The sequence below is a fragment of the Dermochelys coriacea genome, chromosome 2, assembly GCF_009764565.3.
Source record: "Dermochelys coriacea isolate rDerCor1 chromosome 2, rDerCor1.pri.v4, whole genome shotgun sequence".
Classification (NCBI taxonomy): Eukaryota; Metazoa; Chordata; order Testudines; family Dermochelyidae; genus Dermochelys; species Dermochelys coriacea.
In genome coordinates, this window is record NC_050069.1 from 34,720,025 (window position 1) to 34,743,885 (window position 23,861).

The window sequence follows — 23,861 nt, forward strand, 5'->3', positions numbered from 1 at the left end:
ACACTGGGGCTATGCCTACACTACTACTTATGTCAGTAGTTGCTTAGAGGTGCGAATAAGACATCTCCTGAGTGATGATGTAAGTTGCACTGACCTGAGTGCCAGTGTGGACAGTGCTGTGTCAGCAAGAGAGCTTCTCCCACTGGCACAGTTACCACTGCTTGCTGGGAGTGGATTAATTAAGTCAATGGTAGAGCTCTCTCATTGGCTTAGAACAGCTACACGAGAGAGCTTACAGCAGTGCAGCTACATCAGTGCACCTGAGCCGCTGTAAGCTCTCTAGTGTAGCCGTAGCCTTAGAGAGGCAATTCTGGTATTCTGTTAAAAAAGAGCAGATTCAGGCCTTCCAACAAGGTCTCCTCTCTGGAGGACAGTTACCTCAGAAGCTTTGCAGTTAACTGCTAAAAAATCTCCACCTCTGTAGATTACTCTCAAAGCAGCACTGCTCTAAACAGCACATAACTGTGCTCATCTTCAAGTGATTCATTCATGAGTGATGTCTTAGAAATTATGTTCTTATGTCTTATGTTCTTGTCTAACTGATTTTCAGGAATTTTTGACAGCTTTCTCCTGGAGTAACAAGGGAAAGATTTGCTCCCCCTTGCCTTCAAACAAGTAAATTACTACAAAATACTAGCATACATACTACACAATTTGTTGTACAAATTTTGGTTACACAATTAAGTTGGATAGTTCATTGATTGTTCTGCAAAACAGACACGCAGTGGTATTTTAAAGATAAAGTACAGTGACTCCGTGCTTAACGCTGTAGTTATGTTCCTGAAAAAATGCAACTTTAAGCGAAACGATGTTAAGTGAACCCAATTTCCCCATAAGAATAAATGTAAATGGGGGGGGTTAGGTTAGCGAGCAGATCGAGGGACGTGATCGTTCCCCTCTATTCGACACTGGTGAGGCCTCATCTGGAGTACTGTGTCCAGTTTTGGGCCCCACACTACAGGAAGGATGTGGATAAATTGGAAAGAGTACAACGAAGGGCAACGAAAATGATTAGGGGTCTAGAGCACATGACTTATGAGGAGAGGCTGAGGGAGCTGGGATTGTTTAGTCTGCAGAAGAGAAGAATGAGGGGGGATTTGATAGCTGCTTTCAACTACCTGAAAGGGGGTTTCAAAGAGGATGGCTCTAGACTGTTCTCAATGGTAGCAGATGACAGAACGAGGAGTAATGGTCTCAAGTTGCAATGGGGGAGGTTTAGATTGGATATTAGGAAAAACTTTTTTACTAAGAGGGTGGTGAAACACTGGAATGCGTTACCTAGGGAGGTGGTAGAATCTCCTTCCTTAGAGGTTTTTAAGGTCAGGCTTGACAAAGCCCTAGCTGGGATGATTTAACTGGGACTTGGTCCTGCTTTGAGCAGGGGGTTGGACTAGATGACCTTCTGGGGTCCCTTCCAACCCTGATATTCTATGATTCTATGATTCCAGGAAAGGTTTTTGTTTCGTGAAAAAATATGTATTTTTTATATTTTATATATATATTACACACACACACACACACACACACACACAGAAAGTATACATTTTAAACAATTTAATACTGTACACAGCGATGATAATTGTGAAGCTTGGTTGAGGTGATGAAGTTAAAGGGTGGAAGAGGGTGGGTGGGATATTTCCCAGGGAATGCCTTACTGCTAAATGATGAACTAGCTTTTGGCTGAGCCCTCAAGGGCTCATTGTTGTTAATGTAGCCTCACACTCTACAAGGCAGCATGAATGGAGGGAGGGGAAACAGCACGGTAGACAGAGACACACCCTGTGTGTGGGAGAGAGATGCACACTGCTCTTTAAGTATGCTGACCCCACCCATAAGTACATTTCTTTTTAAGTCGATGAGGAAGTTGAGATAGCAGCTGCTGCCCCCAAGCTCTCTCTGTCTCTCTCCGTCCGTGTCCCCATCCTGCTCTAAAGGGGGGAAGGTGTAAGCAGGGTGCAGAAGTCGGGGAACACGCTTATATTAGCCCTCCCATTTCCCCACCCTGCACAGCAAGCAGGAGGCTCCCAGCTCCAAGGCAGAGGGCAGGAGCAGCACATGGCAGTGGGGGGAGGGACAGCTGAACTGCTGGCAATTGCTAGCCTGCTGGGCAGCTGCTGCACAGGGAACTTGGGGGAGCGAGGAGCTGATGGGAGGCTGCCGGTCCATCCTGGTTCCAAGCTCCCACCAGCTGCTCCAAAGGGCTGCTCTTTCTGCAAGAAGTGGACAAAGCAGGTGGCTGCCAAACGATGTTATAAGGGAGCATTGCACAACTTTAAACGACCATGTTCCCTAATTGATCAGCAAGGTAACAACGAAACAACGTTAACCGGGATGACTAAGTGAGGACTGTATATGCAGACATCTAAACCTTGCTTTTTCTGCAAGTGTCTGCAGATGAAACTCCCCTGTGCTCTTCTCCTTAATGTCTTAATATTATATAAGAGCCAGCTTTATTTTTAGATTTGGAGTCAGACCACAGAAGACACATTAAAAAAATAAAATAAGATTTACTTTAGGGCTGCTACACTGTTGTTGGTGAAAATTAACAGCTTCATCCTGAATGGTGCCAGAATGCTCAGCACCAGTCCAACAGGATTACTCATATTTATGTAAAAAGAAAAGGAGTACTTGTGGCACCTTAGAGACTAACAAATTTATTTGAGCATAAGCTTTCGTGAGCTACAGCTCACTTCATCGGATGCATTCGGTGGAAAATACAGTGGGGAGATTTATAGACACAGACAGAGAACATGAAACAATGGGTTTTATCATACACACTGTAAGGAGAGTGATCACTTAAGATGAGCTATTACCAGCTCTGCAGGATGAGGGCTCAGGGCCTTTTTTGGAATCAAGACTTTTATAATGTTGGATTTTTTATTTTATACAAAATTTGGTTTTTGTGAAGCTATCAGAAATATTAAATTACATAAATTTAAAATAAAATGCAATTATAGAGGGACAAGGTTAGAGAAGATTGATTCAGTTGACAGATGCAATGGTACCAAAAACATATTAGTGATTCTTGAGGGAACCTTCAAAAATTGTTGGTACCACAACTGATTGTGCACAATACTAAGAGCTACTGCTTCTCCTTCCACATTAAGTGCTGGGAAAGGATGTTTTCTAGAAAATTTACCATTTTGTACACAAATGCAGGATTAGCATGAATACTAATGACTGAGAATATCACACTACTAAAAGAAGTTTACTGGAAGGAAATTAGCTAATAGAGGGGAAAAGAGCAAAAAATGAAAAGATTAACTCATGGATACAAAGCAACTATTGCCAGTAGACCACCAGCTTCTTTACACAACACTTAAAACAGTCTACAATAGTTACTTCTGATTTATTCATTTCACATGAATCTCAATTTATTGTCTGGAAGTTGCAGATTGTTTGCTACTGTATCCAGTTAAGATTTGTCCAGTAAAGGGGTTGGTAACAGAAGATAGCAAAAAACCTGTCTGAAGGACAAACTACATGTTTACCATACTAGTGTTTATACCATTGTGGCACTCTGTACCTCAAAACACCACCCTGGAACCCCCATATTCACCACTGTTGTATACTTATGGTATGTTTGTACAAAGTATGCCTGTGAGGTATCATTTTGAAAGTCTTGATCTGTTGAACATTAACATCCTATTGGATTGTATGTGCTATAATTGTAGGTGAAGTTATGAAAATTTGCTATGTATGTGTTACTGAAATATGTTATAAGGTTGGGAACACCCACAACCAGCCTTTCAGATACAACAACAGAGTTGCCAGATGTGCTGATGGTCCATGAAAGAGAATCAACTATCCTGGGAACTGTATACAATGAAGACTTCTCAGAGAGAGCACACATACAATGGAGAATGCTTGACCAATGGGGGCAGACTCCCACATCACAAGTGTAGATCTTTCCAGCAAGCTGGAAGAAACTATAAAGAGGGGAACTGACATCTTGACTTGGCCTCACACCTCCCAAAACTCAACACCTGAAAGAAACATCTAGAGGACAAAAGACTGAACTGGGGAGGGTGGTCCCAGGCTGGGAGAGAGTTCCAGACTGTGTATTGCAGATTTATGACCTGTTTGTACCATCTATCAGGGTGAGACACTGCTTGATTCAAATCCTGTTTAGTTTACAGAACTCAGATTGCAAATTGAATTTTATTACTTAGGTAACCAACTTTGATTTCTGCGCTTAATACTTATAGTCACTTAAAATCTTTTTGTAGTTAATAAATCTGTTTTATGTTTCACCTAAAACAGTGTGTTTTGGTTGAAGTGTTTGGGAAAATCTCAAAGGTTACAAAGACTAGTTATGTCCTTTCCATACTGAGGGAGCAGCAGAATGAGTAATGAACTTATACTGATCAGCTTCTGACCAGGGCACGATGGTAGAGTTCTGCGGTGGAAGGCTGGGGAGCCTTTCTATTGTTGGTTCATGAGTGGCTGGGAGAAGTATGCATGTAACTCAGTTGGGTGTGTCCCTGCCTGGGGATGTCTGTATACGTGCAGTACCTGGTAGACTACAGTTTTGTAGCTTGTCACAGCATCACAGTGTGAGAGGGATATCTCAGATTGGTGGGACAGAGGGCTCAGCAGTCCCACAGTTCAGGTTGCACCCTGAGAAACCTATCACAACTATGTATGCTTATTGAGGAGAAAAAAGGAAAGTGATTGGAGATGGTCAAAATCCATGATCTAATTTCAGTAAGATTTAAAAGATATCACATTTCAGAAAAGATAGTATTAGTATAAAATTTTTAAGTTTATTTATAAAAGAAGTCAAGGAAATTTTCAGAAAGCCTGGAAGGAGAATTCACCAGTAATACTAGTTAGTACTGCAACAACATTTTCAATCTGTGATGTTGTAATGATTTAGGGATTCTGTCTGTACCACTTTGGAGTTGTGGAATTTGGAATTTTATTTAATTGTATCATGGAATTACTGTGTCATGGAAAGCTTATATGTAAGCGGATACACCAGGAGTTAACAGGATTGTGCCATGTCTCTGCCAGGCCAAAGAATGGCAGGTGATCAGCACTCAATGATCTTCTATTCAAAGTAAAATATCTTGGGACAACGCACTTATTCTAGCTGAGAGAACACTTCCTAGTGTTGTCTGAAGGGAGGGCAGTTTGGAAAGTTACCAAAAGAAGCAGATGACCCCAACAAAAGTCTATGAAGGGACTCAAGAGGGGGAATTTGGGGGTGAGAGCCTTTTAGCAGCAGATTAAGAAGAGGGGAGTGGCAGCGGGTCAGGGTAGGCAACCGGGCGGAGGATCCCACCTGCCTCATCGAAAAACACATGATCCCGTAAGGGCTTTCAAGTGAAGGATGAGCTAGTGAGGGGCATTGAGGTTTCAACTGTTTACTGTCTGGTAAGATATGCACTCTCCTGTGCTTTACATGATTAAGCTCAGGAGAGCATAAAAGTGTTAGTGCTAAGTGCGTGCACATGATGACTGCTTCACAACTGCTGCATGACCTCGAGAGAGTCAGACTGTAAACCAGAAGCTTCACATCTTTGGGATAGAGTTGTGGGAGAGGGGTATTTACACATACCCCAGAATCTGAAGAGTCAACATTATGTTTGGAAGTTTCCAACACTTGGGGAGGGGGGAGCATGTACCAGATAGGTCTGAACCCTGCATGTGTGCCTAGGGACCCTGAGATTACAGTTCAGCCACTGCCCCATTCAGGCTCCAGTAACTTAGAAGAGCAAAGGAGGCTTGGATTCCACTCACAGCAGTGCTAGTGAATGACCAAGAGAGGACACTTGCTAGGATCTGAGATAGAGGAGTAAGCTTTATCTCCATTTACAGAGGCAGAGACCACAGTTTTGTTTACATTAGGAAGAGATAGATTGGTTATTTTACACATTTAAGTGGTAGAGGTTTTCAGAGGTGCTGAGCTTCATATAGGAGCTCCTGGGATTGGGTCCAGTGAGACTTGAACCAAATGACACCACACAACAGAAGCTGCTGTTGCCATTCAGAAATGGGTGGGAATCTGTTTTCCCATCTTGTGAGAGTTTGAGATTTCAAAGTTTTTTCCATCCTGATTCAGGATGAAAAGTCAAAATCTTGAAAATTTTCACAAACTGCTAATACAAAAAATTTTTATTATGTGAATCCAAATATTTTCAAATAAAAGCCAAATCATAATGCCTCTGAGAAATTGTGATTCAAAAACAGGCTTTAACCAGCCATCTGTGGAGAAAAGGAATTGCATTAAGAGTTCAAATCCATATTGAAGCTTAGACTTCAGTGATGTAGCATTGCTACTCTGTACTCTCAAATCTTCGCACAAAACAGTAGTCATCATGCCACTTAATGGGGCTTTAAATTCATCCTCTATTACAACATCATAGGATTCAAACACACATGGGCCGAACCCACTATCTGAGTCTTTCCCAGTGGTGGGGGAAGGATCCACCAGGTGGGAGGTAGCAGGGCACTACATGGTCTAAAAATAGCAATGTCGATGAAAAATCATCTCTTTGGCAAGGAGAGCTGTGTAGGCTAAGTACCTGAGTAAATACCCTTCTTCAGATATGTCTGTACTCTACTTGCTTAATCCATGCCTGACCATCTACACTGTTACTCAACTTTACGCTGAGGGCTGGGGCTGGTGGGGAGTTACCCATATACATACTCTCAATATTGCTGAAATATGTGTGCAGTGTAGCAGCAGCTTCTGTTGAATGGTGTCATTGGTTCAAGTCTCACTGGACCCAATCTCAGCAGCTCCTATATGAAGCTCAGTACCTCTGAAAACCTCCACCGCTTAAATGTGTAAAATAACCAGTCTCTCTCTTCCTAATGTAGAAAAACTGTGGTCTCTGCCTCTGAGCTGGAGATTAAATAAGATATCTACAGATTACTTTCCTAATATTTCAGGGCAAAGTAAAAAGCACAGAAGATATATACCTGAATGTTAAATTACTTACTTGCTCATAACTTAATATACTAAAAGGTACACAAAGGGCAACCACCATTAGTTTAGGATTCTTGACTCGTTAGCAGGACTACCATATTTTGTAAAATCTTACAAATCTATGAAAATATGGAAATCTCTACAGCTATTTCCACATTTTATAACAACTTCTTACTGAGAATATTCCCCCGTCCTTCCCGCATCCCAAATCAGGCATTAAACTAACATGCTGATTTTTTCCAAGCTAGATTGCATAGAAACTCTGCAAAGAATTCCAGCTATGCAAAACACTCCAAATAGAGAGACCACACCCACTGTTTGCTCTGTTGTATTGACTCATGCCTTTACATAAAGTGCTTTGGGGGAGTGAATAGTTTTATACATTTTACCCATGCTAACACTATTAACATCTACTATGTTATAATACCAGAGAAATAAAAGGAGAAGACAACGGAGAAGTTGCATATAAATTTGCCGTAAAAAGTGTGAGGCTGATGTTTTCTGTTTTCCTGAAATATTGGCATAATGCTTTTGTTTACAGCTACGTTTTTATGCTACGTTTTATGCTACGTTTATCCTGGATAAGGAGCTCAATCTCTCTTGAAACAAGAAGCTGTTCCAAAACTGATAGGCTGGCAAGATTTCCCTTCCAATTCAGGCCCATCACAGTTGCCACAGTAACATTTCAGGTAAATAACCTTAGGTAGTTTTAAGTAGCATTAAGTTGCAGATGCTTGAAAGCCATATTCAACAAGAAAAATACTATTCTATTTAGGTTCTTGTACTATTATAATCATTTTGGTAATACAGAATATTTAAGTTATAGTCCATGTCAGCTGAGCTTTCATCCCAGTTCCACAAGAACATTAATGAAACTAAAGGAATTTTTGATATCTGTTTAGGCACTGCCACTACTTATTTGAACTTCCCAATTTACTTCTGAATTGTACAGTATGAAGAGCTTGATGCTCTGTTCCCTTCTCCTTTTTTCTACAATAGTCCTACCTCAGCTCATCAACTTCATGCTGCTTCACTGGAGAAAACAATCCACAGCTCAGTCTCCCCAGACTGGGAAGATAATCTTCAGAAATATTTCTACTTGTCTGTGAGAACTATCTATTAACCTTCCTCAGCTTGACCACCACCAACTTGACTCATTTTTATATAATAAAAGAAAGCTACTCTTTTTATATTTTTCCCCTTCAGTTTGACCTCCCTCATATAAATAAAAGTGACTGTGGCCAAACCAAAAGAATATATCCCAGAGCAACTCTTTTCTTTAGAGCCAAAGTTGGATATTGGCTAAGCCATAGGGTTGGTCTTCCAGTATGATGTGCTCACAACATCGAATAGTATTTTTTATAAATAGGGTGGTCTTGAACTAAAAAAATCCACCATTTTGAATTATGATCTCCAATATTTAGGATATGAAATTGTGGCAGGGTGGACTAGGTCCAGAGACCCCCTGCTGGAGGCCTTGTGGCCCTGCATCATCCTGTCCCAGAATAGAGCAGCAAGAAGTCCTCCAGACAGCCTATAGTGGCTTCTGAAGAGCCGCTGGAGCGATCAATAAAAAGCCAGATAAAAAGCAAGCAACAGAGCAGAGCCTTCAGTTGCTGCGTGGAGCTTGACTAGGTAGGATGGGGTGCCTGGCTGGCTGATAAACAGGGACTGTGGATAGGTCACTGCAGAGAGCTCACCAGACAGAGCTGAGCCCAGCAAAGGCTGCCAAAGACCGGGTGCCTAGCTGGCTGCATAGAATAGCAGCCATCGAAAGGTCAGTGTGGGCAGGCTGAGTCCAAGGCACTGAACAGAAAACCTGGCCAGATCAGATGAGGGTACCGAGATGGGCCCAGCTGGTCTGGTAGCCGACTGAGCCTAGGGCGAGCTGCTGAAAAGGAGATCAGTTGAGGTACCAAGATAGGTCCTGGCTGGTGTCTAAAGAAGACAGTGCCTCTGGGAAGAAGCTTAAGAGCTATGGCTCCATACCAGGGCCGTGATAAGAACTTAGAACTATATACCTCAGAAGGGGGGATAGTGTGTGGGGCTAGGCCAGAGGGCTGAGCTGCTGAAGATCGACTGAGAGAACCAGCGGCCAGGGGGTGCTCACGAGAGGCAGGTGCCACCCTGATGCAAGACCAAAAAAGAAAAGCAGGCTCACACCTAACAGAGAAGGAAGGCCATCCACAAGAGGCGTGTGCATCTCCGCAAAAGAAGGGTGTTTGCAGGCACTATCGGTCAGAGAAAAGGGAGCAAGCACAAGAGGCGGGTTCTGACCATGTTACAGCAATGTAGAAACTGACCTTTTAAAAAAAAACTGATAAAGGGTATTTTGATAAGACTTCACATTTCTCCAGAACTTTCACAGCTCCTCTTGTGATAATGTTCATTCTTTTTTGACCCACACTAAACTAGGCTTTTCATATTACTTTTTTCCTCTATTGCAAATGGAGATTTACAATTTCAAACACATTTAAAAAGAAACTGACTTTTGAAAGCACACATTTACAAATCAAGACCTTGTCATACTGTACAAACTAATTTCACACTCATTTGTGTTTACAGCCCGATTAGAAATTAACAGTAGGTAGGTAATGTTATAAGCATATGTCAGAAAACAATAAGCAACAACACAGTGGTATGAGTTACAGGTATTTCTCCATCAGGGAGATTGTTATAACTGGAGTTGGAATGAAACACTCTAATAATGCAAACAATTCTACAGCACCACAACTCCAGCACTGAACTCAATCTCTTGAAGGTATTACCATTTTTGGAAATCTCACTGAGAATATTCCCCCCGCCAGTGTTCCACTATCCCTTCTAAAGCTTTGTAAGCAGAGAAGAGTGATTTTCTTCACTGTATTTTCTTGGAAAAAGCATAGGAATTTCACTATTAATATTTTTAATTGTTAAAACCATCTTGGGAGTCTACAGAGATTTAGAAATTCTCTGTACTTAATATTTATGCACCTTTTATAGTCACTTCTGGAAAGCTATATAAAATAAAGCAGAAATTCAGATATTTTAAAATGTCTATTAAAACCAATCATTTAACACTATTTATCCACAAGACAAATTCAGTTTGATAAAATAAAATAAGAAAACAAAATGTGCTACTTGAGCTATTGGAAAGCTCTTAGATAACAAAATGATACATGTTTTACAAAACCTAAGACGGACTTTACCGTACGTAATGCTAATCAAATAATTAAAAAGCTTCAGCTATAAGCAGTTAACTGAATGCGGTAGTCCATTTAGTCTGACAGCATATACAAAATCTGACCAAAAACAATCTCAAATTTGGCATCCTGTAAATAAATTCTAAATTTAAAATTTCTAAAAATTGTAGGTTAGACTGTGCATCACACCATCACAAGAATGCCAGGAATAACAGAAACGAAAATACTTCACTAAAAATTACCAGAGTGTATTTATGATTAATTGGTTGGTGTTTTCTTCCCTTCTTGCCATACCAGAGACGAGACATCTCCCTTCCAAAATAAAATGTAAAAGAAAAATCATATAAGGACCGTTTCAAAGCATTCTCTCTACCTGCTATCAATTCCAGGCATAGACAGAGCCCCACTATGGTGACAGAAGAACTTGCTAGATACACACACTTGACTGGCAGGGGGAAGGACTAATCAGTAAATGCTATCTACCACTGGAGTGTATCCTGAGTGGGGAAAGTTCAAGGGATGAAAGATTTCCTATGTTCAAGAGTGGTTGCAGTGTACTGATTGTTGAAAAGGCTAAATAATTTAAAGAGACAGAACAATTTTGTTTTAGTTTTCTTAAGAGCAAAACTAAAATATAGAAATCAAAGCTGCTAATAAGAACATTTCAAAATACTAATTTATACTGCAGCAAAATGTATTTTTGTCTATACAAGACAGGGATTTTTCCCAGCGTATTATCTTTAACAGAATTTTTGCATTGAATTTTAAACTGCAGTATCTTTATAAATTTCCTGTAACAAAACACAAGTGTTGAAATAATTAAAGTTATTACTTGGTCCCAGAACTTGTATAGAAAGTATCCTGTTAAGCAGATCTCTTTTTTTACATCAGAAACTTCAGTAAAGAATTTCAGCCACGTACATTTTCTATTTGGTAAAGCACATTAACAGCAGCCCAAACCTGAATTTTATTCATAGAAAAAACTGATCATACCAAATTCTAAACTGATTTTGAAAAAACATAACAGGTAGACCATGTATGATCTTGAATGAAAAATTTAAGTGTCAAATCCTAGCCATACTGAAGTCAATGGAATTATTGCCATTGACTTCAATAGAGCCAGAATTAAATCCCACATATAAAAATATGATGTGTATATATTTTTTTGAGAAAATGACCCTGTTCTGAACACACACAAATATGAAACTGCAGAATAACTGCAAGAAAGTAACCTAACCCTGAAACAAATCTCTGTAACAGATGACTGGAAGGGAGTGAACGTAACACCAATTTTTAAAAAGGGTTTGAAAGGTGATCCTGGCAATTACAGTCAGTGAATCTAACTACTATACCAGGCAAATTGTTTGAACCTACAGTAAAGAACAGAATCATCAGACAAAGATGATTCTTTGGGGAAGATTTTGTAAAGTGAAGTATTGCCTCACCAATTTATTAGAATTCGCTAAGGAAGTAAAAAAGCATGCAGATCAGGGTGATCCAGTAGATAGAGTGTATTTGGATTTTTAGAAAACCTTTGACAAGATCCCTCACCTAAGGCTCTTAAGGAAACTAAGTATTCATGGGATAACAAGAAAGGTCCTCTCCTCAATCAGGAACTGGTTAAAAGATAGAAAACAAAGGGTAGGAATAAGTGGTCAGTTTCCCCAGAAACCTGTGCTGTTCATTAATGATCTGGGATCATTTTTTTGTTCTGTGTTTGTACTGTGCCTAGCACAATGGAGTCTTGATCCATGACTAGGGCTTCTAAGTGCTATGGTAACATAAATAAACAAGTTAGTGAGGGAGTGACTTTACACCATTTAAGTCTACAGGATGGAAGATTTAGTTTATAAAGTTTTTAGCTATTGTGCTTCCAAAAGTAACCTTTATAATGTGAACTGATAGCCGACTAGTGAAATGTCATCCTCCCGAGTCTGCAAACAGACTGCTCTGATTACTCTTGGAGGAATTCTGCGCCACTTCACATGTGCAGAATTAATGTCCCCCACAGATTTCTTTGCTTCCCCGCAGAAAAAATGGCTGACAGGGAAGCAAAGGGAAGCTGAAAGAGCAGTCATACACCTCTGCCTAGCTTCGCAGGTATATCATTTCAGGCACCCGGAGCAGCTGGTGGAGAGGTAAATCACCACAGGGCTGGGGACACCTCAGCCAGTGGCTTCTACCCTGAGCCAGGATCAGCCGCTAGTCCTAGCTGAGCTGGAGGCAGGCGAGGCCGGGACTTTCTCTTCCCCTGTAAGGAGTGGCTGGGGATGTGTCAGATCCACTCCCAGAAACCTCCCCCTGCTGCAGAAAGCTCAGCATCCTCCCCTGCTTCCTGCCCCCATTGCTCCTCAGTGCGGGCGGAGTGGTCACGGTACAGGCCCCTGCTCCCCCATCCACCCAACCCCCATGCATGTAGACCTCCCATACTCAGACACCCCCACCAACCATCACCCCATACACCCAAGACCCCCCTAGCCCTCCATACCCAAACCCCATCCCACTGAATCTCAAACCACTGCATCTGGAGCCCCCCCCTGCACCCAGAGCTCCTGCCTCTGAACCTTCATGCCTGCACCCAGACAACCCCACACTGAGCTCCCTGCACTCAAACCCCTACCCTGATGAGCCGCACCCCTGAGTCCCCACATCCAGACCCCAACATCACTGACCCCCCATTAATGGCACCCAGATCCCCACCCCACCAAACCCCACTTCCTCAGCACCCAGACCCCTCTGCTGAGACCGCTACACCCAGACTCCTTGGTTGTGCCCTAACTACTTTCACCTGGAAGCCCCTGCAGTGTCCCATTGCCCCTGCACCTGGAAATCCCCTCCCCCCAACGAGCCTCTGTGCATCCAGAGCCCCCCACTGAGCTGCCTGCACCCAGATTGTTCCACACAGAATCCTCTCACTGCACACCTGGATCCCCCCACACCGAACCCTTCCACACTTGGATCCTGCCTGATTGAGCTTGCCTTTCCTACACCTGGCACAGAAGGGCAGAGTATTTCTGGGGCAGGCCCAGGCCTTCTGCTATGTTAGGGCAGCCTCACCACTGAGTCCATGTCCCGGAGGTGGAGAGGCTGCAGGGTGATCTCCCACCTTCATACAGCCAGAGACCTGTACAGAGAACATGCAGCCAGGTACAGCAGAGAACACATTGCACGTGGTTCAAAAGGTGGCCCCATTAGCCTGGAGAGCACCAGGTTCAGGTCCCAAGCTAGGATAGGGTATAGTTTGTTGAGACCTTTAAGAAAATGGCCTACTATCAGGTTGGCAAAGACCGACTGGCCCTCCACACCTAGATGGAAGGCAGAAATAGCAACCAAGTGTATCTTTACTTAAGACATAGAAAGCCCTTGCCATTTTAGGTGGCGGAGACAGTCCAATATCATAGGTATGGGTGAGAGTGTTGGAGAGGGGAGATGTGAATCTTTTCCATTTGGCCAGATAGGTAGCCCTAGTGGAGGATTTCTTACTGCCAAGAGAAAAGGAGTACTTGTGGCACCTTAGAGACTAACAAATTTATTTGAGCATAAACTTTCGTGAGCTACAGCTCACTTCATCGGATGCATTTGGTGGAAAATACAGTGGGGAGGACTTCCCTGACTGAACCTGAACAGGCAAGCTCCATTGGGTTCAGCCATGGAGCTTCCACGCCGTGTGATATCAGTCAGTTCTGTGTTCTTGTGGAACCAGGGCGCAGTATCCAGCCTGTCTGACTCATGAAGGACACTTCCCCACACAGCCTCTGCTTGAGCCAAAACCAATCAGAGAAAAGACTGCAGAGAGCAGTGAAGGGTGGTGGGAGACACCTGATAAGGGTGACAAGATTAAGGCAACTCCCCTAGTCTCATCTGCATCAAAGATGGGACAGGGAGGCATCTCCACTGGCCTACAGAATGAAGAACATATTCCAAGGCAAGAACCACACTGAACTCTGGGACCAAAAAAGCAGGGAAGCACTGCATCATGGGGGATCTCTGCTCCAGATGTTAATGAACCTACGCCTGCACACACCCCACTCAGCAGTTATCAGACCAATTCTAGTAATGAATCCTTGATTGATATCCAAAATACTGAAGCTGCCTAATTGCATTGTGAGCTCCCTGGAGGGACCATCACCTATAGCCAAGAGCAATCAGCTCCTATTGTCTAGCTGAAAGAAAACCCTTGAGTCATCACCCTTGAACCAATTAACCACCCTACCACAAAAAAAAAAAAAACCAACAAACTACCTATGCTCAAGTAAGTGTTCTGATGCATGGATCCAAACTCTGAATCAGTTCCACTGGGATTTCATCTTCTCCTGACTGATCGGGCTGCGGGCTCTGCCTGTCTCCAGGACTCAGGATCCTGAGCTACCCCTATCACCTGGGAACCCTGACCAGTTCAAGCTTCATGGACTGGTGAGATCCCAGATCTCTCTCTCTCTCTGTTTTCTTTTCTGCCTCAGGCAAGTATAGTTTTCTATATGGCTTCTGTAACCTTTATTAACGTAACTTTTATTTGTTTAGGCTCTCCTTGTGTGGTTATTATTATTCAATAAATAACTTTTTGGTTAAGCAGGTTGCTTCTCTCCCCCCCCCACACTCTCTCTCTCTCTGAACTTTACTCTTTTTATGTTTTTAGCTTCCCCATTTACTCTGCAGTATAGCTTCTCTTACCTAAGCTAAAGATCCCTGTAGTGCCCAAAAATACTGTGGGGTTGCTCATCAAGTGGGTTACTACCAGTACAATTGTAACGTGAAAGCAAACAACATTCTGGGATGTATTAGTAGGAGTGTTGTAAGCAAGACATGAGAAATAATTCTTCCGCTCTATTCTGCGCTGATTAGGCCTCAACTGGAGCATTGTGTCCAGTTCTGGGTGCCACATATTAGGAAAGAGGGGGATAAATTAGAGAAAATTCAGAGAAGAGCAACAAAAATTACTGAAAGGTCTAGAACAGAGGTTCACCAACTGTGATCCGCGAGCTCCATTCAGGTGATTTGCGGATTGTTCCTTCTAAGGTGCGCGCCTGGACTGCCGCACATGAAAGAATGAAGGGCCACCAATTTAATCAGGGGAGCCATGCAGGCATGGCTCCACTAATTAGGTGCCTGGACCCTGAAGCAGACGCACATGTAAGGTGAGGTGGTTCCCTTGGGGGGAATAGCGGGTAGGTGGGAAGGAGAAATGGGCTGAGAAGAGGGGGTGGGGCCATTTGGGATGTGCAGGGCTGCAGCGGCCAGAGAAAGAGGCGACTTTCCCCAGCTCCAGGGCTGCAGCTGCTGGGGAGAGACGGCCCTCCTTCCCAGCCTCAGCTCTGTGGCTGCTGTGGCAGGGGAGAGAGGGTTGTGTGCTTTTATTTGTAAAACAAAAAAACTTTATTAAGTTTTGTTTATATAGCGCTTTTATCCAAAGCACTTTACAATAGTTTTCTAATGGTATAAACATTTGGAAAGATCATTAAGTGGTCCGCTGAGACCCTCAGCAATTTTCAAGTGGTCTGTGAAAAAAAGTTTGATAACCACTGGTCTAGAAAATATGACCTATGAGGGAAGATTGAAAAAAATTGGGTTTGTTTAGTCTGGAAAAGAGAAAACAGAAGGGACATAATAACAGTTTTCAAGTACATAAAAGATTGTTACAAGCAGAAGGAAGAAGAATTGTTCTTCTTAACCTCTGAGGATAGGATAAGTAGCAATGCGCTTAAATTGCAGCAAGGGAGGTTTAGGTTGGACATTAGGAAAAACTTCCTAACCATCAGGGTGGTTAAGCACGGGAAAAAATTGCCTAGGGGGGTTGTGGAATCTCCATCATTGGAGATTTTTAAGAGCAGGGTTAGACAAACACTTGTCAGGAATGGTCTAGATAATACTTAATCCTGCCATGAGTGTAGGGGTCTGGATTAGATGACTTCTTGAGGTCCCTTCTAGTCCTATGATTCTATTAGCTTCTTTTTTGAACCCAGTTATACTTTTGGCCTCCAAACTACATCTCCTGGCAGTGAGTTCCATAGGGTGACTGTGCATTGTGTGAAGAAGTACTTCCTTATGTTTGTTTTAAACCTGATGCTTATTAATTTCATTGGGTGGTCCTTGGTTCTTGTGCTCTGTGAAGAGGTAAACAACAACACTTCTTTATTCACTTTTCCCACACCATTCACGATTTTATAGACCTCTATCATATCTCCCCTCAGCTGTCTTTTCCAAAGCTCAAATAGGCCTAGTCTTTTTACTCTCTCCTAATACGGAAGTTATTCCATACCCGTTTGTTTTTTTTGCTTTTCTATGTACTTTTTCCAATTGTAATATCTCTCTTTTTGAGATGAGGCTACCAGAACCACATGCAGTATTCAAGGTGTGGGCATAAAATGGATTTATATAGTGGCATGATGATAATTTCTGTTTTAATATCTATCCCTTTCCTAATGATTCCTAACATTCTGTTAGCTTTGACTGCTGCTATACATTAAGCAGATGTTTTCAGAGAACTATACATGATGACTCCAGGATCTTTCTTGAGTAGTAACTGCTCCCCATCATTTTATATGTATGTTGGGGATTGCGTTCTGCAATGTGCATTACTTCACATTTCTCAACACTGAATTTCATCTGCCATTTTGTTGCCCAGTCACCCAGTTTAGTGAGATCCCTTTGTAATTCTTTGCAGTCAGCTTTGGATGTAACTATCTTGATTAATTTAGTATCATCTGCAAACTTTCCCACATCATGGTTCACACCCTTTATCCAGATCATTTATGAACATGTTAAAACAGTACTATTCCCATTATAGATCTTGGGAGACCCCACTATTTAATCTCTCTATTCTGAAAACTGACCATTTATTCCTAACATAGTACTTATCTTCAAAGGAGGAGGATCTGGGCAATTACAGACCCATCAATCTAACTTTCAGACCCAGAAAGATACTGGAACAAGTTACTAAACAATTTGTTTAAGCCTAGAACACAGTAAGGTGAAAAGACAAATCCATGTTGGCTCTTACAAGAAGAATTGTAATTGAATAAAGATAAGTGCAAAGCACTATACTTAGGAAGGAAAAATTAAAAGCATAATTAAGGAGTTAAGGGCTAGGCAATACTAATGAATAAAAGGATCTGTGGTTTATAATGGACCACAAATTGAATACACGTCAGTATGCTGCTGTTGAGAAAAAAAAAAAGAGGCAAGTGTCACGCTGGGATGTGTCTCAGGAATGTCATCTGTGAAATACAAGAGGTAAAGTTCCACTTTTCTTGGCACTGGAGAGTCTCAGGTGGAGTACTGTATCAAGTTTTGGACACACACTAAGAAAGATATGGAGAAATTGGAAAGCATCCAGAGGAGAGCAACACAAACAAGAAATTTAGAAAACCCAACCTATGAAGAAATGTTGAAAGAAGTGGAAATGTTTAGCAAAGAGAAAGCTAAGTCTTCAGATATGTAGAGGTTATTATAAAGAAGACAGTGATCAATTGTTCTCCATATCCACTGAGAGTAGAACAAGGAATGATCTGCAGAAGGGAGATTTAGGTTGGATATTAGGAACAACTTTGTAACTATAAGGATAGTTAAGTGGTGGAATAGGTTATCTAGGGAGGTTGCAGAATTTCTGTCCCTGAAGGTTTTTAAGAACAAGTTAGACAAATGCCTGTCAGCAATTTTCTAGATATACTTAATCCTGCCTCAGTGCAGGGAATGGACTAGATAACGTCTTGAGGTTCCTTCCAGCCCTATATTTCTATATTTTAAAAAAGATTATTTGATTGTAAAGTCAGATTGCAACTGCCTGGACAACTTTAATTCTGCCCCTTTGTGCATCCAATCTCTACAACGAATGAGGAAGGGATCCTAGGCAATGTTCCCTCTAATATTTTAGATCTAATGTGCGGAATGAATTTTGTTATGTGTACTGATATGGAGGTGATGTGAGGCGGGGTCAGAGATGAGGGGTTTGGGGTGCGTGGGGGACTCAGAACTGAGGCAGAGGGTTGCAGCATGGGGGGTGAGGGCTCTGGGGTGGAGCCAGGGACCAGGGGGCTCAGGGCCGGGGCAGGTGTGTGGTGGGGGGGAGAAAGAGGGCTTCAGCTGCGGGGGATGGGGACTCCGGGGTGGGGCCAGGGATGAGAGGTTAGTGGTGCGGGCAGCTCTGGAGCTGGGACCGGGGAAGAGGCGCATCTCCCCGCCGCAGCCCTACATGCTCCCTACCTCTCTCCTCTCCAGTCCAGGCCCCTGTGGCTGCGCGACTATGCAGCTTAGAGGGAACATAGATCCTATGTGCAGAGTGGGATAGGGAGGGGAGATGATAAATAGTATGTGATCATAAAATGGGAGACTATATCATAACACCTATGAACAAGGTGGGTAGAATTAGGGTGTTTTTTAAAAGAAAAAAGATAAATGCTTTACATACAACCCACCCTCAAAATTATCATGAACCACCAGAAAGGTCTGAACCCTGAACCCTCAGCACTGCACAAGCCTTCTACCAGTTGAGCTACAGCACTGACAGTAGCAGCAGGCTTTTATCCCAGAGAGGTGGGATAGGCCGCTGGTGCCATGTAGTATGTCCAAGGGATGGTGGAATAGACACTGGCCCTCTCTTCCCATCCTCCAGAAACTGAAGGGGTGGAGGAAGGATAGGATGTCTTCTCCCCTTACTTGGTGTCTCCGTGCAATGTCCCTGATCTGATTGGTGTGGTTGGGGATGAGGAGGATTTGCTCGCTCTCCCCCACTGTTCCACTACAACTGCTGCCAGTCATTCCCAGTACAGTGAGAGCTGATGCATTGTGTCTAGCTTTTCAAATGTTAACTTATTTTGTCTTGCTGCCAAGGTTTTCCTGGGAACACAGATGAGAAGGAAAATGACAACTTTTCAACAGTTTTATAACTCTGCTGCTCTTTTCTGATCCCATGAAATTGAGTATTAGCTCTTTTCTAGCCCCAAGACTTTCTTCCTGATAAATTTGAAAGGACTGCTGCAAGCAATGGAGATGTTAGTGCTTCAAAAAAAGTCACCCCACTCCCCCGATTCTAAAAGATTAACAGGCAACCTAAATATTGGGGTTGCACCAGTTGCCACATAACAGAATGCATAAAAGGTAGCGATTGTAACTATTCACATATTAAATACTGTAATCCCAAACTCAACTCAGCAGTGGAGATGAAAAGAGCTATGAGTGGGTTAAGACTAACCACCTCTAATTGCAGTTTTAGTTACAACAACAAAATGTAAATATTTGTATTTTTTAATTTGCAATATTAATGTCTGATTTGCATCTAAGAGCGAGAATCTTCCCATGGGTGGGCTTTCAGGGACAGTGAAATGTGTGTTAATTTTTTTTTTATAATAGTCATGAATTAAAGAAAGCATTTTATTGCATCTGTATGCAATGCTTTGTGCCAAGCCTACCCCAGCAATTCATATCTCTGCCATTACAGAGATTGAGTTGGCAGTAAGATGTGCAGATACAACTGCTGGAGTTCAAAGAACAAAGGAATCTGATCCTCCAATGCAGATCAGTCTTTTAAAAGCATGCTCATGAATGCACATGTTGACTGCTAATTAAACATTGATCATTTTTAAAAAGATAGCGATGTGACAGAGGTAATGCAATAATAGTACGACAGTATCTACACATTTCTAATGAGCATTTTATGCTAACTGTCTGCAATTTGTCATCAAATGAAATTCTTATAAATTGGGTAAATATTCCTATTTTGCAGAGAAAACAGTGCCAAACTGACGGCTAAAGACAAAATTAAAAAAAAGAAAATTAAGCTGAGATTTTTGTGGTTTATATGTCAGCATCAATCAAATAAAGTTGGACAAAGTGTTGTTTACCAGTTACATATTCATTGTCAAAAGAAGTCTGCTGCTTTCAGATTTCTTGCTCTCTACTGGGGAAATATTATCCAACTTGTCAAAAAGCATTGTGATTGTATCACACTTAGAGAAATAAGATATGACTGAATATCTGCACACCCACAGACCTAGAGTGAGGAATGAAGAGAAATGTTTATGGAAAGTAGTAGTATTCAGTACAAAATAGTATCTATGGGATAGATTCACAGAGAAACTTAAGCATGTTGATGCTGAACATCAACCAGGTCTTACTTTTAGATGATTAGAAAATCACTTGGATTCACAAAACCTGAATTGGTTGCCTAGGTTCCCTACAAAATGAATGGAGAGAGATAGGCGCTTTAGAATGGGATTCACAAAGGCAAGTAAGCTAGGCGACTCCTTGCCTAAAATAAATAGTCAAAAACAGCTGCCAAGCAGAGAGGTATGCACTAAACTCCAGTCCTCTCTTGGAAATAGGGGCCTAAGTCCAGGATGCAGGGAGACACCTCCCCCTGGTTGGGATTTTTCGCCACAAACCCTCTCTTGGCATTAGTCACTTATGCTGTTTTAGCAAGAAATCTGTTCCTTATGGCCAGAGGCTCCAACAGAGGAGAAGGAAGGTGGGTCTTGGAATGGACTTGAGCAATACATTTCAAAGAACAGTTACAAGAAGGTAGGTATCCCTTTTCTCTTCAAGTGCTTGCTCATGTCAATTCCAAGTAGGTGACTACCAAGCAGACTATTGGAGGAAGGGTCGGCGCTCACGGATTCGCTGATTGAAGCACCATTCTGCCGAAAACTGCATCATCCCTGTCATGCTGGATGATGGCATAATGTTAAGTGAACATGTGGATTGAGGACCCGCTTGCTGCCCTACAAATCTCCTGTACGGGGACTTGTGCCAGGCAAGTGACCAAGGAGGCCTGTACCTTGTAGAATGAGCTGTTAGCATCGGGGCTGGCACTTTGGCCAAGTCATAACATGCCCAAATGTGATCCATGATAAAATTCTTTGGGATGATACAGGGAGGCCATTCATCCTGTCCACTATGGCGACGAATAGCTGGCTGGACTTCCAGAACAGTTTTGTCCTTTCAATATAGAAGGCCAAAGCCCACCTCACATCCAGGGAATGGAGTCTTTGTTCCTGGCTGCCGGTGTGTGGCTTAGGGTAAAACTCTGGAAGGAAAATGTCCTGACTTATGTGAAACTGAGATACCACCTTTACCAGGAAGGTTGGATGAGGCCGTAACTGAACCACTTCTTTGTAGAAGATATCTGAACCTCCATATATAGTCAAGGCTTTGATCTCAGACATCCTCCTGGCCATCAGAAAAGCTACTTTCAACGAAAGCTAGAGGAAGGAGCACTTTACTAAGGGTCAAAGGGAGGTTTCGTTAACCTGGAGAGCACCATGTTCAGATCCCTCGCCGGTACTGGATGGTGAACTGGAGGGTATAAGCTGCCCAGGTCCTTGAGAAAACAATCTAATATCGAGGTAACGAAGACTGATCGACCATCCACCGAGATGGCTGCTAGGTGAACCTTTAAGGATGACACTGCCAGACCTGAGTGTGACGGGTTGGATCACAGAAACCCCCTTGGGAACTGCCAACTGATGTGCCAAGACTACTTCTGCCCCTGCTTCCCCTGCCAGTTTGGGACTCCAGCACCCCGTCTTGCTGAGCCAGCTCCAGTCTGCTCCAACACAGACCCAGGGTCTGAACCACATGCCCCAAAGCTGCGGACTTAACTGAAAGCAACTTGGGAAGCGTTCGTGTCTTTAACGCTCAGATGCCAACTCCAATGGGGTCCCAATGGTATAAAGCTTATACAGGGTAAACTCAAATTGTTTGCCCTCTATAATACTGATAGAGAGATATGCACAGTTGTCTCCCCACCCCCAGGTATTAATACATACTCTGGGTTAATTAATAAATAAAAAGTGATTTTATTAAATACAGGAAGTAGGATTTAAGTGGTTCCAAGTAACAGCAGACAGAACAAAGCAAAATTTGAATTACCAAGCAAAATAAAATAAAACACGCAAGTCTAAGTCTAGTAAAGTAATAAAACTTTTAGAGACTAGTCTCTTTCTAGTCTGGGTCCAGCAATCACTCATACCCCCTGTAGTTACTATCCTTTGTTCCAGTTTCTTTCAGGTATCCTTGGGGGTGGAGAGGCTCTCTCTTTAGCCAGCTGAAGACAAAATGGAGGGGTCTCCCACAGGCTTAAATAGACTCTCTCTTGTGGGTGGAGACCCCCTCCTCTTTCCTATGCAAAGTCCAACTCCAAGATGGAGTTTTGGTGTCACGTGGGCAAGTCACATGTCCATACAGGACTCGGAACTTACAGGTAGGAGCCATGGTTCACATGCTTCCTTGAACGTCCTCAGGTAGACTTCTTATGTGCATTGGAGCATTCCAAGATCCATTATTCGCTAAGTGCTTTTTGACAGGACACCTAATTTGCACATTCCTCTCTCAAGAAACTGGCCAAATGCTTTACAAAGGTTAAAAATCAAGCCAGTACACAGCCAAAATTCATAACTTCGGATACAAAAATGATACATGCATACAAATACGATTAACAGATTCAGTAGATCATAACCTTTACATAGATATGTTACATGGCATATGTAGCATAAAACATATTCCAGATATGTCATATATATATATTCATAAGCATATTTCCCTAAAGCCATATGGGTGGCACAGTCACACAGAGTGCTTCTAGTGCAACAGATAGTCTAAGATGGATGGATTGATACTTGAGTTGGAGACATGCCCCTTTGTGTTGCCCAGATAAAAAAATCTCTTTCACTTGGCTAAGTAAGTGGCTCTAGCAGACAACTTTCGGCTGCCGAATAGGACCTTCTTGACACATTCAGAGCACACCAACTCCATAGGGTTTAGCCATGAAGCTTCCAAGCTGTGAGGTGGAGAGACTCGAGATTGGGGTACTGGACTCTGCTCATGATGTCTGGGTGGATCGACCACTCATGGCATATAAGGATCTGCTGAGATGGTCTGCCAGCTTGTTCTGGGATCCCAGAAGATAAAACGCCTCTAGGTGTATTGAGTGAGCCATGCAGAAGTCCCACAGCTTGCTTCAGGGCTTCCTGGCATAGGGGAGAAGAGTGTGTTCTACTCTGTCTGTTTATATAAAACATCATTGTTGTATTGTCCACCATGACAGATACACACCTTCCCACTAGATGGGATTTGAAGATTTGACAGGCTAAGCAAACTGCCCTCAACTCTCTGACACTGATATGGAACAAGAGTTCTGTTTGGGACCAGAGGCCTTGTGTCCTGATTTCTGCTAGATGTGCACACCACCCCAACGCTGAAGTGTCCATGTCTAGCAACATTGATGGTTGCAGTCAAGAGAAGAGCACTCCTGTGCAAACCACCTCAGGGTTGAGCTACCACTGGAAAGATTCGACAACCTGAGGAGGAAGTGAGACTACCTGGTCCAAGAGGTCTCTGCTTGGGCGGTATACTGAAGCCAGCCAGGCCTGAAGGGTCTGAGCTGCAGCCTCAAATGCTGGACTACGTACGTGCAAGCATGTGACTGAGCAGTTTCAAGCAGCTCCGTGCCGGGGAAACACTGAAAGTCCTCTATAATGGAGCACAGTCTGGAACTGTGACTCTGGCAGGAATGCCCTGGTTTGGGTGGACTCTAGCACTGCTCCTATAAACTCTATCCTCTGGGTTGCAGATAGGGTAGCCTTGGGCACATTCAGCAATAGCCCCAGACTGTCGAAGGTCAATTGCATCAGATGTATGTGCGGCCCTTGACAAGCCAGACATGGGAACACCTGCACCTGCCGTCTCCCTAGGAAGGTGGCACAACTGTCAGTTGGTGGACACCCGAGAGACAGGACTGTAAACTTGTAATG

The 23,861-nt window shown here is 42.8% G+C and overlaps 1 protein-coding gene across 13 annotated transcripts in view; it reads right to left on the reverse strand.

Moving 5' to 3' along the window:
- OXR1 (oxidation resistance 1) overlaps positions 1-23,861 on the reverse strand; it is a 454,063-nt gene that overhangs the window by 16,881 nt on the left and 413,321 nt on the right. The window contains exon 1 of one of the 13 annotated variants that reach the window (XM_038388485.2): positions 10,362-10,561. The exons of 11 other annotated variants lie outside the window; for them this stretch is intronic. In XM_038388485.2, the coding sequence (XP_038244413.1) occupies positions 10,362-10,427 (66 nt within the window). In that variant the 5' untranslated portion in view covers positions 10,428-10,561. Of the gene's footprint in view, positions 1-10,361; positions 10,562-23,861 lie in introns of those variants that run through there. One more of the 13 variants, XM_038388484.2, reaches the window with a different exon arrangement.